The sequence below is a fragment of the Trachinotus anak genome, unplaced genomic scaffold (assembly GCF_046630095.1).
Source record: "Trachinotus anak isolate AG129_WGS33_773 ecotype Australia unplaced genomic scaffold, CSIRO_AGI_Tana_v1 ptg000004l, whole genome shotgun sequence".
NCBI classification, from domain to species: Eukaryota; Metazoa; Chordata; class Actinopteri; order Carangiformes; family Carangidae; genus Trachinotus; species Trachinotus anak.
In genome coordinates, this window is record NW_027273855.1 from 17887678 (window position 1) to 17903408 (window position 15731).

At 41.3% G+C, this 15731-nt stretch overlaps 2 protein-coding genes across 2 annotated transcripts in view; both read left to right on the forward strand.

Moving 5' to 3' along the window:
- The first annotated feature begins 105 nt into the window (after positions 1–105).
- Positions 106–4382, forward strand: rpl32 (ribosomal protein L32). The gene is made up of 4 exons (XM_071476523.1): positions 106–250; positions 918–1018; positions 1112–1293; positions 4218–4382. The coding sequence occupies exons 2-4, from the start codon at positions 923–925 to the stop codon at positions 4345–4347; spliced, it is 408 nt and encodes a 135-aa protein (XP_071332624.1). The 5' UTR covers positions 106–250; positions 918–922; the 3' UTR covers positions 4348–4382.
- Positions 4383–6844: 2462 nt separating this feature from the next.
- Positions 6845–15731, forward strand: part of LOC139620718 (glutamate receptor-interacting protein 2-like) — a 34157-nt gene continuing 25270 nt past the window's right edge. Inside the window, exons 1-3 of the mRNA XM_071476524.1 lie at positions 6845–7037; positions 12782–12862; positions 13642–13777. Of these exons, the coding sequence (XP_071332625.1) occupies positions 6860–7037; positions 12782–12862; positions 13642–13777 (395 nt within the window). The 5' untranslated portion in view covers positions 6845–6859. The remainder of the gene's footprint in view (positions 7038–12781; positions 12863–13641; positions 13778–15731) is intronic.

Consider the following 15731-nt stretch of genomic DNA (forward strand, 5'->3'; position numbering starts at 1 on the left):
GCGTACATATATGTGTGTGCGGTTTCAAACATGGTCATATAACATTTTGTCAAGAATATGTACAAAAGTTTCATATTGTTTCACTTAATACGTTTGGAGAAGAAAGTATAAGTTGCAGTGGGGCGCAGGCGCTGTAAAAATCATGTAGTGCGGATAAACTACACTACCCATAAGCCTTTGCAACACCCACGGAAGTCCTTTTTCTTTCCTTCCGCCGTTGCTGAAGTCCCTTTTGGATTTACATCGGCGGGTGAGTCGATACAATCTGTGATAATCCGCGCAATTTAAGCCATTATTTGATCATCCTAGTGTGGATCATCAATCTTAGATAATAACTCCACATATGTTCGATAATATTTACCACTTTATCGTTTTATATCATCTTTAACTGTGTCGCTCTGGAGCGAGGTGCTGCTGCTAAAGACGCTGCCGGCGCTCTCCCTGTAAATTGGGGTTGTCGTATTCAGTAAACGCTGCCAGATAAGCATTGTGAAATAACAGCTAACAGTTACAACAGTAGGCATATGTGGCATATTAGGCATATTTTTTTATTTTGTTCAGGCCAAATTGCTGAAGCTTTTGCTTCTTGAAGTAGCATGGCTAGCTATCCAGCTAGCTAAACACTTCGTTAGCTAGCTTACGCTAGTCAACACGTTTACCTTGAGGCTCGCTACAGAAAAGGTTCATACATAGGATACATGGTTTACTGCTGATGGGCACATGCCCTGTTAGAGCCACCCACACTTAATCTAAGCGTTTGTAGCTAATTATTCCTGCGTTTGCTCATCTAGAAAACTATGCTAATATAGTCCTTACAGTAAAGACCACGCTGTGGTGTAATGCTGCAACTCTGAAGCTTACATAATTGCACTAAATTGATTATAATCTTTGTTTTTGACATTGTTTTTTGCCCTCAGTCACCATGGCAGCCCTCAGGCCCCTCACAAAGCCCAAGATTGTCAAAAAGAGAACCAAGAAGTTCATTCGCCATCAGTCTGACAGATATGTAAAGATTGCGGTAAGTGTCCTCATCAGGGTTGGATCACTACTTTTACTCTCTAGAATGAACTTGCAAGCAATTCAACCCTGCACATCTTCCTATCATCTACAGAAAAACTGGCGCAAACCCAGAGGTATTGACAACAGGGTCCGCAGGCGGTTCAAGGGTCAGATGTTGATGCCCAACATCGGTTATGGTAGCAACAAGAAGACCAAGTACATGCTGCCAACTGGCTTCAAGAAGTTCCTGGTACATAATGTCAAGGAACTCGAGGTCCTGCTGATGAGTAACAAGTAAGTTGTGCACATACTGTCAAATGATCTAGATCACACATTAGGTTTATAAGTTCTGGATTTGCACATGGTTTCTTTTGTCATGAGACCTTGAGATACCTGCTGGAACTTTTGCTGTCACCTCAGTGTAATAGAAATTTAGTTTTGTAAGTGTTGAATGGCAAAGTAACACTGAAAAAGTGCAACTGCTATAGTTTTCCAGCAATGTCAATTACTGGTGCAGCTAATAAGTATTTTCATTTGATTCATTTTTTGGTGAACCGTAATCCTCTTCCAATATTATTCTTTCAAAACTAATTTCTTACTTTTAAAATAACCATGATCGGACAACATTCAGTGAACAGACTGTTGGACATGTACAGCTTTATTTCTGTTCTTCACCAAAGCCTGTAAATTGGCTAAAATTTTATGCAATAATTTGTTGAACAAATGATGGAGCAGCAATTTTGTACATTTTATTTAATTTTGTATTGAGATGCTTGTATGTTGCAGAAATTGCTCATAACAAGTTGACTATAGATTCCAAAGACAAAATAGTTCACATTTTATACGTTTTGGAGGAAGTGACCATAAAATGAACATGGAAATTGCTTAAAATTTGCATTTCAAATTCTGCCTAACCAGGACAGAGTGTCTGGTAAGAGATGTTGTTGTCCTTTTACCTCCAATATTTCTGTTGAGGTGGCAGCAAAAGTCTGTGTGACATATGTTAAAGACCAAAGTAAATACGACTAACTACATGTTTAGACACTCTGACCCCTGAATGATAGCAAGATTTGAACTGGTATATTCTGTGATGTGACTAATGACTGTGATCAGTAAGCACACAGAAACATCCATACCAACAAGCCAAAAAGCTGTTTTCACACAAACTTAGAAACTACCCTGACAATCTTGTTTTTGAGTGTGATATCTGATGGGAATAATCAAAATTGCTTACTGTGCTTCATGTGAGAAATATTACAATACTTTATAAAAGGAACTAAAAAGAGGAAGGGGAACATAATATCACTTAATAGGGTGAGAGTTTATGAACTCACTCTTTTTAAAGCTGGGTTCCTATGGTCAAGCTTGTTCCGTTAACGGTTGTAACAGCCAAGCACTTTGGTCAAAGTGACTGACTGTCCCATAAGTAAACTGTTTTTGTTTTTTTAACTTATGCAGTGTTACGTTGGAGCTGTAAAAATATTAAGGTGTTTGTCAAACTCTCCCTCATTTTCCTAAGGGCTACAGTGACATAGACACAACCTGTTGCACAAATTACTTACCCTTTATTGTGTACTGTAAACTACAGAAAACCATGATTGTACTGTTACCTGCATCACTCTCAAGGGATGAAATTTAGAGACAGGGTTTGTGTTTTTAAAACCAGAAATAAAGATATGAATAGCAATGGAGCGGAGATGTGGCACACAGGTAGCAGCTACCTTGACCACAGTTCACAGCATAGCCCTGTTTAATGCCACAGCCACATCATCCTGGTAATTTCAGTGAAGAAGGTACAAAATTGTTACTGTGGTCATATATTGATCATTGAGTCCACTTTATTGATCTTGGAAATAGCTGAGTTTGACTGACTGGAGGTCAGGAGGGATACTGCATGCTTTGCAGTTAATGCAAGGACAGGGAAAGATAATGATGATGATGAAATGATGGACATGATTATAAAAGAAAATATTTTGATCTTTGCAATTGTAACTTTAGCTAGCTAACCAAACTGCTTTCCCGAAGTTAATGATTAAATCCACACTATTTGCACTCCACCTGTTGAGGAGCAAGTACACTACGGATTATGAACCATGTCTAAAATCCTGATATCTAAGAGAAACCATTTGGGAAATCATAAAGACAAACTTAAAGTGAAATGAAGTGTTGATTTATAGTCACCTAAAGACACATTTTATCGTCTGTGTTTCAAAGGAAATGTGTGACAGTTTGACAGAACAAAAATGCTGATTTGGTCAATAAGCATATGTTTCATAAAAAGCAAAATCTATAAAGCCCAAGTTAAAGAAAAGCCAGAGCTAAGCTTAAATTCAGCTCACTAAGCTGTATTATAAACATGATCTATGAAGCAATCTGACCCCAGATTTGGTGACATTGATTTTGTTTGGACTAATTGAACTTATTTTCAAAATGATCACTGTTTAATCAATAGTTCAGAGAACAATTGAAGTGTTGATGGGTGTCTGCTTTTCTCCCTTATTGATCCTTTAGGAAAGTTTTAAGACATTGTTAGTGGGAGAAACAATTTTTTTCAATTGTGATATCTTGTTACTCTAAAAGCAAAACACTAAGAATGGGCCTGGAAACATTTTCCACCTTTCTGTAGTTTCAGTCACATTTAGTTGCCACTGTGTAATTCATCATCTTCAGTATTTACCACTGCTTTCATTATGTGGGTTAGGTTGAGTGCTTCAGCTTTGTTGGACTGGTATTTTCAGTAATGCTGTCCTTTGACCTAACATGTTTTAGAAACACTGAACATTTAGGTGTGGCTGTGTTTATCCTTTGCAGAAAAACTAATTATGGCACCATTCATTTATTTAGATGTAAAAATGTAGCACAAAAACATTCTTGAATTGTTTCTGCAACACAGGCGAGATTTGTCATAGAATGAAAATTGATCTCCACTGCTCCAAGAATTTAGAAAGAATTGGGCTACTTAAGACCAAAGCTGTGGCAACACTTGAGCTAATTTGACAAGGCGACTTATTGTGAAATCATTCTAAGTCACAAAGTCATCAATAGAGCGAAACTGTATCAAAATTGACTTCATTTTTAGTCCTGGATTTTTAATTGACATTAGATTGTTCAATGTTCACTCAGCCCCTCAACATAATCGCAGATTGTCTGTCACATTGGAAGTGTTACTTTTAATGTCTTGTCAGTACCTAATTGCCCCTTGTCTTCACCTCCTGTAGGACTCACTGTGCTGAGATTGCCCACAATGTCTCCTCCAAGAACAGGAAGCTGATCGTGGAGAGGGCTGCTCAGCTGGCCATCAAGATCACCAACCCCAACGCCAGGCTCAGGAGCGAGGAGAACGAATAAACTTGTTATTCACAATAAACGCTTAAAAATTGAAACTGATTTGTGGATTGTTTTTTGTCAGCAGGATTGTTGCACAGTCTCTAAAAAATCTTATATGTGTGAAACATTACTAAATTTCCATGTGTGAAAAGTAAGTGTCATAATTGATACCAATTTAATGGATGAGAGGCTCATCTCCACACAGTTTCAAATAAAGTGGGTCATTTGCTGGCTGAGGTGGTGAGCAGTTTGTACTCCGGCTTCTGGGAAGTTTGGTCTGAATTAAAGAAAAAAGTTAAGTCCACGCAGTGTTTTTTGGCTTTTAATCAGAATTGCCTGTGTCCAAAGTTACTGTTGAGAAACAATGACGCATCTTTGCAACATCAAAACAAGTTTTCTTCTGAGTTAAACTAGTATCACTAGGGGACTGAAATCTTAATTTCAACAGGCGTTGGAGTCAGGGAGTTATAAATAGGTATTTAATTAGTGGAATGATACTGCACAGACTACAGCTATTCTTGTGTGTTGCACAGGCGTCAAAATGGTAAGGAAACACTCACACAAGCTGGCCGGCTACAGAGCTGGTTGTGTTCCCTCTGGTGTAGATGGGGTTATTCCTCACCTCCTTCCAGATGACTGGATGCTGGAACAGAACAAAAGGGGCAAGATGCCCGAAGAACAGTGTTGACCCATATTATAAATGGAAGAGACTTCATAACTTTGTGTAAACACAGTTTTGCCTCCAAGATGTGATCCAGGGTAGCTTATGAAAGTACATGCTTTTACAGTTTGCAAAGCTTTTTGCTGTCAAAGAACGTTCTGGGCTCAATTCAGTTTTATTTTTAAATTTATCTTTGATTTACTGCAGGTCTCTTGGACAAATAAATAGGATTGACATAAGGAACTTGAATTAAAATGTTATCTCTGAGAAAGTTTTCATACGGTATAAATAGACCAATGTGCTTGATATAAAGAGCTAATAGTATAATTTAATGGAAAGTTTAGCCAGGAGCATGTCCTGCCAGTGAAATTTAGTTTGAAGATTTGAAGGGATTAAAAGGATACTCTAGAGATTTGTTATTTTTCCTCCATGATGTTGCGACAAATAGAAGGTGAAAAACTGGTCAAAACTAGGTTGAGGTTGAGATATACAGTACGCTGCCCTCATAGTATGAGTCAAGTGCCAAAAACACTGGATCCTACTCTCCCCATAATGCCGCTTCATAACACAAGGGGCTCAAACTCAAGGGGCCAGTTTCAGTACAGCTTCAATATGCAAGCTGTGGTATGCTGATGATATAATTCTCACTTTATAATATTGACACATTTGACTAAGATTGACACATTTACAACACACACTCACACAAATACTATTTGTTGCCCAAGTGGGTCCACATAGCCCAGGCAGCCATGGGTGTGTGTCCTCCAGGAAAAGCTCCAGGCTTACAAGTCGCTATACATGCAAAACAACAACCGATCAACCGTGTATACAAATGATAGCAGCACTTCATGACCTTCCTCAATGGAAAACTCTTTCTGGCCCCATGTTTCTCAGCTTCTCTGTTCAGTTTAGGCAATTTCATTTACTCATAGCTTCTCCTAAAATACCTGCAGTTATGAATACACTGAAATATGCCAAATTACAATTTAACAGAATGATATGACACTTTATAAAACTACTACAAATGTAACAGTGAAAAAATGGGTGTTGAACCAACTCTCCTTAGGTCTCAGTGAGATTGCACCACATGCTTGGCCTTGTAGTACCTCAGCACCTCCTGTTTCTCCTTCCTCGCCTAGTTTCGACTTCTAACCCACTGGATCTCCTGGATCTTAGAGTCGACATAGACTACATGTATACGGTTATAATAGTGTAAGCCAAGAATGGATTCATACTGGGAGCTCTTGGCAACTGTGAAGATGCCAGCTCACAGTCTCCTCGCAGGTTTTAGACTCATGGCAAGGAGTCAGTTTGGCACCATGTCTCAGCATGCTCCAACAAATCCTCGCCTGACATGCTGGTCTAATTGCTTCATCAATAAATTAAATAGAATAATATCAAAAAGGACTGCTTTGAAATAACCAGCCCTGAATATACATTGTTTTGTATGTTGCGATGTTCAGAGCCGGATCCCTGCAGAGAAAGTTTCCATTGCATTCTGGCAGGCAAGCTGTGCCCCACAGCCCTGAGCCCTCTGCCATCTGTTCCTGTAAAACTGACATTGCCAGAGATGCTAAAACACAACATTTATTTAGCCAGTCAGCTTGTGGCTGTTTGGATGTGGAAGTGAGCTACCGATGGTGGTTTGGAAAAAAAGAGGCACAGCGTTGGATCTGAATCTTTCCTCTTTTTTTAAAACCTGCACCTGTTTCAAGGGTGGGCTTGGAAGACTCACCTGAGAGGACTGGATGTTCTCCAGAGAGGGAGGAGAACATGAGAGCAGCAGGACAGCCAGAGACTGTAATTTCTGAGAGATGGTGAGAGTGTCAGGGAGAGGACAGAATCCATTTTTTCCTTGTCACTGGTCAGAAAATGAACATGTCGGCGAGGGTAGTGTTTGGAAAGGGACGCCTCACTCCCAAGCAGCTCTCCTTCGCCTTCCCTCAGACGGATTCCCTGAGGAAAGGCAGCCGGTCGTCAGGAGGAAAGAGGAGGATGTTCTCTTTTTCTCTCCGATGTCGACTGGGCATCATCAGAGGGAGAACCAAAGGTAAAACCCACTGGAAATGTCATGTTTTGGGAAATGTAAATACATTCAATTCATGCCTTTGACATTGTAAAGGAAGATATGTAAAATCTGAAATACTTTATTTGCCAATTTATGCAGTTTTAGAAAACAAGAGGCCAACGCTTTACTTTAAACCCCCTTATTAAGCATTTATAAGCAGTAAATAAACATTTATGGTACAATGTCTTAACAAGCATATATAAGTGTTGATTAATGCATTTTACAGTAAGTGGAGGCTGATGTATATACACCATATAGTAAAACTGTTTGTATACTGCTTATAAATGCTGAAGAAGGGGAATATCAAAATGTTACCAAGAGGGTTATGTTGCCTTTACAAAATTACATGACTTTAACAACTTTGTCTGTCAATGAATCACGAAACTACGTACATCACCTGCAGTCATTTAAAAAGAGGAAAAATGTGTACATGTTTGCAGCAGGCCCGTTAACCCGAGTGTTTGCTTGGACTTTTGGACACACTTAAAGGTGAACACTGAAGCATGAGTATGTCTGGCACATCTTTGTCCACGGGCTCCATCTCTGTCACACACTGATCTGCGCTGGTCGAGAAGCGAAATAGTGATTTTGTTTTTCAAATTTTCACATGCAACTGGAGCCGATCACCATAAGATGGCAGTGTGGTCAGTTTGATCGATGAGGAGGTTGATTCTCAGGGCACCCAGTCTGTCTATGTAGAACGAAAAACAGCATGTTTTCAAGAGGATTTTCTAAAAAAATGTGGGCAAACAATTTACAAACCGCCACCAAAAACTAAAAAAAAGCTACACATCTCTTCTTGAGACTCCTACACCCTTATAACCTTTTCAAACTCTGCCACTCTTTGTTTCCCTCTACTTTCCTAATCTAATCATCACATTATCCCTCCCTCTGCATCAATAATGTTGATTTCTAGTCTAGAGGAAGTGCAGAGGAGTCCATTTTTATTATAACCCAACGTTTGCCACCCTGCTCCCAGAGGTTTTTTATCAGTCCAGCACACTGCTCCGTCTCCTGGTTCTCTTTATCCTGCTGGAAATTAATTAGTCTCGCTCTGAAAGACTATGCTTGCTCACATTGTAAATGGGGTATTAAGGACAAAATTCTCAGAGGAAATTATCTACACCAAAGAGTATTATGTCCACTGGTACAGCTGACTAATTAGGCTTCATGCAACAGCAGGTAGAAACGTGGAAATGTTTGTTTGTAATTACTTTTACACACCTGTAAAATTGTCAGATGTAGAAAAGAGAGTATAGTTTCACTTTGGGAATTTTGTGTATTTTAGTGTGTTGTGTGGTTTTGCCAGTTGTGGCCTTGTTATTTATTTATTTATTTATTCTTTATCTATCTATTCTTTTTTATTCTTAATCTACCGGCCTCCAAAATTCTCAGTGATGACTATTTGTTTGCAGTGGCCGCTACAAATGATGCAGACAGGGGTCAGTGGGGCTGCCAGCAAGGTAGGAGGACGGCATTTTGTTGTTGGTGGTGTTGGTTGCAGTGGGGGTCAAGAAGTGGCAGGCGTCGAGGCTTATGTGCTTGACAAATGGTCAGACAGGTGTAGCGAGGGGTCAGCCAGCAGACACATTAGTCCCTCTGTGCATGCATTTAATTTTCACAAATGTCCCTTTTTTATTCTTCTAGTTGCGTATCATAAATTTATTTTCACTTTCATAATCTGAATCTGTCCTGTGCTCAACAACTGCGCAATATTTTGAATGATTGCAGCTGTTAGACATGTTCTCAAACAGGCAGCTGCACAGGAATTTTCATGATATGTGCGTGTGTGTGTGTGTGTGTGTGTGAGAGAGAGAGAGGGTGTCTCTGTGTGAAAAAAACGTGACACTGTGCAAGGCTCAGTCTGACAATGAATGTGCAGGTGGTGTTAATTGTGCCGAGAGTTGAATGTGTGGGGAGTGTGCAGTTGTGTCATGTCTAATCTCAGTGTGTGTATGTGTGTGTGTGGGTGGGTTTGAGGATGTGTTTGACTTGGTGGGAAATGGATAATGTGTGTGTGTGTGTGTGTGTGTGTGTGCGTGTGCTGGGGGAGGGAGCGACTATCGTGTGTGCCTGCCTCACTGAACCCCTCTGGCAGAGGGAGAGAGAGAGCGAGAGAGAGAGAGAGAGAGAGTGAGCAAACACACTCACTCTAGCTCTGTACGAGAGAGAGAAATGTTATGTGTTAGCTCATGTGAGTGTATGAACAAGGGATGATAAATCCTCCGGAAAAAGGACGAACGATTAGTAAGAGTGGCTGAAAAACAGAACCACAGCAAGATGACAAGAAAAGGACGTGAACCATTTCTCTCCCTGCTTTTGGATTTTATAGAAATAGTTTAGTAGATTCACATTTTTGAAGGAGAATAATTTAACGCTGACATCTTTTTGTCACCAACTTTAAATAGAGGAGGGAACTAGAGATCATCCAAGGATCAGAATTTGCCCTCTGGAGCTCCAGACTTCACTGGGTTTTAAAACAGGGGCAGGGGTTAAGCAAATGTTGGAGTGGAGAGAAAAGGAATGACGAAACGAAGATGGTGTTTCTGTTTTATCTGAGCGGCTGAGACTCTGTCTCTCGGGTCGCCTGCTTCTGCCTCAGGTGGAGCCTCAGTTCTCTGTCCACTACTGAAGATCAGCAGGGTTACTTCCTGAGGGTGGCTGCGCTGACTAAACTACAGCCATGCTGTGTGGTCTGAGGAGGGACACCAAGAACAGTGTTGGTAAGGGCGCCACACTTTGATGGGGGGGGGGGGGGGGGGGGGGGGGTTGCTTGTGTGTTGTAGTAGAGGATTTTAGGGCAGGAGGGGGTGAGTGATCCCCTGGATTATTTACCAACCTGTAAAGAGCTGCTTATGTCTTAAATGTATTAATCTGAGGGACAGCCACAACAAGTTTTTAACCCATTTAATCTAAAGGCAAATATGTTGATTCATTCTTAATAACTACATTTTGAAAAGCATTTGTATGTGTGTATGCACTACACTGTTGAGTTATTACAGTGCATGCATTATGGCAGCGATAGATGGCAAGAGATTTAAATGTCATTGGACTCGACCACCAGCTCTTTATACCATCATGCCATGTGTATTTGGGGCAGATGTAGCAACTGGGTCTGGCAGGGCCCAGTTTATAAATAAAGTTTTACTCCTTAAAATAGCATTATGATTTCATTGTCATTGTCAGTGCTGCCCCCATATTTAACCTACATCCTGATTGGATATGGGAGGAATGGCGTACAGTGCCCTGAATTACATCAGGAGTTAATTGACTCACCACGTATTTATATGCAGAATTACATTTTTTTACATTCAGCTTCTCTGGAAAATCATATCCTTGAGCCAATAACTAACTCGCTCGACAAACAGAACAGAGATGAGATGGTGCTTTTTTTTTTTTTTTTTAACAGTAGTTGGTTCATTGTTGATCCTGATCCTGATTCTGGTGGTTAGGGTGAATGGTAGCTATAGTAAGCTTGAGGAGGATGGCTGGGGGATGGTTTGATGGTACAGTAGCGTTCAGTCACGTGCAGCGCGTTGGGCCTGTGTAACCCAGAGCTAATGTTGCCTTTTGTCTGCAATGACAGCTGCTGGACTGTCAGGGGCCCTCAGGAGCCCGCATGATTACGAGGCTTTTGCCTAGCCTAATGTGTTTGTGATGTGTCACTCACTTTGTGTGCGTGTGTTTGTGCCTTTCAGCTACTCGACAGGATATTTGTGCAGGGATGTGTATAAATTAGTGTGAAATACCATATTATGCATATGCACTGTATATTCTATACATCACTAAAATATGCAAGTCCAGGAGATATTTCTATGGTTCACATCTGACTCATGCAGCAGTGCGCTCGAGAAGGCTGAATTTTCTTCTCGAGTCCTCGTGTCCAGGGCTTGCCCAAAGGTTTCAGGTCAGAGAGGCTTTGACAAAGGATCCATGCCTTTCAGCTGTCTGAAGGCTTCATCATCAGTTGGGCACATGTGGACACTTGATGTGGACAGAGAGAAGGCAGTAGGTTGGATGCCCTCCCAGCACTTGCCTCCCCCAGTTCTGTCTGTACAAATCAGCACAGACAAAAGAGAATGACATGTCAGAGTAACTGAAATGTCACTTCTCATGTCAAGATGTCACCTTTTAAATGGTGACAGACCTCCCATATGTTATACAGGCAACATGACAAAAGTTGACATTAACAGATAATAATATTCTTCATATTATAGCCATGTTTTTGGGAATGTAAACAGGATGGAGTCAGGGAGAGCTAGAACTTGAGCGCCATATTTTTATATTATATTTGTTTGCAATTGTTTACATTTTGGCAAATTGGCATCATTAAAAATATCCTGAATTTGCAATTAGCAATTCTTGTTTGTAATGTACCCATGGATGTACATGTATTGGATTAGTTTGATACTGAAGAAAACCTCAAAAATGCGATGGTTCTTGGGCAAGTTCTGGAGCTATAAGGAACATCTTTTTCAGTGATTTCCTAACATATGGATGGACATATATTCTGGTGGATGTTGGAGTTAATGATATCCTTGGAAAGACTGAATCTAATAATATGTGTATCCTGTCTGTGTGTTCAGATTTGACTGAGTTAAGAAGAGTACGATTTTTGATGCAAACTGCAGTAATTGGGCGCTAAGGGTTTTGAAGCACCTCAGTTGCCTCTAGGAGCTGCGTGTCACAGCCAATGCTGCTGCCTGTAAGCGCTGCCTGTGTTGAATAGACCAAATCAATGGGCCAAACTACAAGTTTGAAAACTTCTGATTTATAGGTTATTCAGTTTCAGACTAAGGGGTGCTAGAAAAATATGATTTTAATCATTGTCTGTACTGTGCAGTATTAACCTCAGTCACTGGAGACTTTAGTTTGATGACTGAAGTTGGATGCCTGTAGTGTTAGGCACTAACATGCCCGCGCTACTCTTAAAAAGAGGACTTGGCACAACTCTTCTTTAAGTTTATAATATGATGTTCAATCACTGTGCTGGGCATCTGAAAAGGTAATCCACAGTGGACAGGATTACACAGAGTGCCAACTCAGTTCCCTCATCACTGCGACTGCTGACATGCTTGTATGGCTGCATTCAGGTTCAGATGGCCGAGCAGTGGCTCTGCTAATCTGAGGCCAGCCCAGTGCTGTGTCAGAAATGGGTCCCACTGTGGGTAAAAAAAAAAAAGAAAAAAAAAAGATACATTTGCCCTGCAGTGCAGATTGAACATTTCCCAGCTTTCTGTAGCAGCTGCTATAAATGACATGAAAATGATGATTTTTCTCTCCGTGCCCAAACAGTCCATTAACCGCATGCTGTTCCTTCAGGAAAATTCCCATGCTTTAGTGGTCGCATACATCAAGCTTGCCGCAAATGTATTCTTGTGTTAAATTAATGGTTTTCAAGGGTCTGCGCTGCAGACAGAGAGGAGCTATTTTAAACCCTTGACCCTTTTATAGGATTGTCGTGGAAACAAAGTGGACTGACCTTCCAGGTTCCTGGGTCCAGGCTGATCACTTTGTTTCAGCTACTGCCCGTTGGATGGATGTGACTGTTGACTTGGTGATGTTTCCCTCCCAGAGCCCCCATGTTACCCAGGGTGCAGTTCAAGGCATTAAAGTGTGGGCAGCTGTCATGATGTGCAATGGATGGCTGTGTTCATTTAGCCTTCTGCTGCAGAGTTTCCCTACATGTAACTACAGTGTTTCCTACCTCCCTGCTGTCTCCTCAGATGAAGGGCCATACTCAAAGGGGAGCAAGGAGTCCGGGGGACCTGACCAATCACATTCATCCAGGAGGCGCAGCCTTTCAGGTACAATACAGTCAAAGCTGACTTTACATCATTTAGTTATCTGTCTGTTGTCTGATTCACGATACTGAACCTAAATCACCTGTGTCCTCAAAAGGAAGAAGAAGAGGAGTCATGTCGTATCTGACTGAGATTTTCATCTGTGTGCATATAGAGTCACATGTCCGCTGTATTTTGCTTGATGTTGCATTGTTTTGAATGCTTAGATAGGGTGAAAAAAAAGCTTGTGTGGCATACCTGTCATTGGTACTAAACCACACTTGGTAGACTTCATGTAGAGTGATTTAACAGCACAGCACAATGGGGACCACAAGACAGAATGAGTCCTCTGATGACATAATATAACCATATGTCCATCAGAGTTGATGTCAAACTAATTTTCAGTTACTAAAGAATACAATTGGATTTCAATTTTTGACCTGATGAGCGTGCTGCAATTTTCAACTAGTATGTCTTTTTGTAATAATGCATGGATTTCCTTTCCACTGCCAGTATGGTTTAAAAAAAAAATAAACACCACATTAAGACTCACCGCCCCCCACCCACCCACCACCCCCTCTTCCTTCTGAAGGCGTCACAAAGATTCACTCAGACTGAGAGATTTGAAGGAACAAGGAAAAGACAGGAAAGTGAGAAAATAAAGTATGTGGTTGCGTGTCAGAGAGCGTTTCAGAGAGAGTTTCAGGAGAGAAAGATGAAGAGGGGTCTTTCGTTGCCTCTCAGACAGGATGATTCTGTCAAGCAGTCGCTAATGCTGACTGTGGATCTGTATCTGTCAGCAGAAGAGTACAGAGGAGTGACCACAGTGGACCTGATGAAAAGGGAAGGCAGCAGCCTTGGCCTCACCATCTCCGGAGGGTCTGACAAGGACGGCAAGCCCAGAGTGTCAAACCTACGGCCAGGTGGGCTAGCTGCCAGGTGAGATCTCTGCTCCGTGATGCAGTTAAAACTTGGCAACCACACCGAGCTGTCTGGACATGTTATTCTGCTCCCACAAACGTGCACATGTTGCAAAGTTACACCAGCTCACCTTAACTGCAGGACTGTAGGCGTTGCATTATATCAGCATGATGCCAACCCACAGAGTAACACCCCAACAGGGATTGTTTTTAAGTAAAATCCCCTTCATGATTGATTCACCGCATGGTGGAAATTATTCAATAAAACTCATTTGTGAGATTGTTTTTTAGATTCAAAGATGGCTTAATTATGACTCAGTTAAACTGATTTTCCCCAAAGTCAAGGACATTAAACTCATTTTCCTCAACACCAACCCCATGAAAAAAATGCAGCAGAAGACTCATGATGATTAAGCAGCGTGTGACTGAAGAGTAACACACACATACACATGTACACACATAGTTCTGTAAGAATGACACAGCCCCTCTGAAAATGTCTTGGCCCAATATGCCATCGCTTGTCAAGTCCAAGGAGGTTTAAAGACAGACACTGTGCTAATTCTTCCAAGCAGCTTGTCTTCCCACAGCTGACTTCATGCTTGTGTGGAAGTGCTAGCTAATTTACTGGGTGGAGATACACGCAGGCAGACAGGAGAGACGGGCAGAGACACTGTGTGATGAGACTGGACCGGATGACAGGCCAGTCAGCTATGCTGGTTAAGACGTCTGTCTGTCTGTCTGCTGTCAGTGCTGATTGGCAGTAGCCCAAAGGTGAGAGGGGCGATCAGGGCAGAACATCCATTTAATTAATTAGCCCTCCAATGAGCAGCATGTTGACTCAGAATGTCATATATGAGACACCATGTACAGTCATCTGTCAGTGTCCAAAGAGGAGAGGCTTTCAGCCATCCCACTCCAACATACTCTCACTCCTCTACACAGCTATTACTGCATCAGTTTTCATTTCTGCCTCTTTTACACCACAGGATCATACAGTAAAAACAGCTGTAACATTTTTTTCAGATTAGATGGTTGCATCAGATCAGCTTGTTTGGGGGCTCTGGGGCCAAAACATGCTGGCCCTCTAATGTTAGGTTTAACTGTAACACGCAGGTGGCTTACAGAGAGTTTAAATTAGCTATTTGGAAGTGTTGCTATTCCTACAATGTTAGCATTAGCAGCTGTTTACTCAGCTAACCAGTCTTGCCAAGAGCTTCAGCCATCGTTGCTTTACAAGACAAATATATAACATTATATATATATATATATATATATATATATATATATTACTATACTCCCTCTGAGCAGTGCTACTTCTTCAGGGCAGACTGTACCTACAGTGTCTCACTATTGTAAAAGTATGGAGGAGGACCAACCACGCCAGAGCTAGCTGGTTGGCATGCTAATTTCTGTTAGCATCTTCAAAAGAAGTAATAGAAATAAACCTTTACTCTAGACTGGGAAGTAAACAGCTGTTAATGCTAACGTTGGCTATATAGCAATAGTAAAACTTAGAAATAGCTCCACTTTGACGATGAGAGTGAAAGTTGTGGCTAGTGAAACCGAAACATTGAACTGAAAATTAAACACAGCCTTAGCTCAGGCAGAACACTGAAGTCTGTCTGAGTGGGTCGACACAGTCTCAACATGCTTCACAATGGCTGGCTCATTCACAGCTGTGTGGCAAGTAAGATCAAATTAAAATCGTGCACGTGTACAACCTGACACTCACCACTGTTACTCAGATGACTTGGCTGCCCGCAGCGTCCTCCACCACCCGACCTCCTCCATATGTGGCATTCTGTATTGTTGATTAACTAAGATTCATGGTCTTGTAGGTGTTTATGAATATTCGGGTGGATTAGCTCTCTCAGCAGAATCCTCATCGCTGCTCAGATTCATTGAGAGCCCCGCAAACGGCTGAGCCTTTTCTGCTAAATATAACTGTATAACCATTTGCTGTAGAAGGCTAA

Excerpts from the sequence above, each read along its gene's own strand:
- rpl32 (XM_071476523.1), top strand. The coding sequence starts at position 923 with ATGGCAGCCCTCAGGCCCCTCACAAAGCCCAAGATTGTCAAAAAGAGA. Across the intron at positions 1,019-1,111 it reads ACAGATATGTAAAGATTGCG|AAAAACTGGCGCAAACCCAG; the intron begins GTAAGTGTCCTC and ends TATCATCTACAG. Across the intron at positions 1,294-4,217 it reads GTCCTGCTGATGAGTAACAA|GACTCACTGTGCTGAGATTG; the intron begins GTAAGTTGTGCA and ends CACCTCCTGTAG.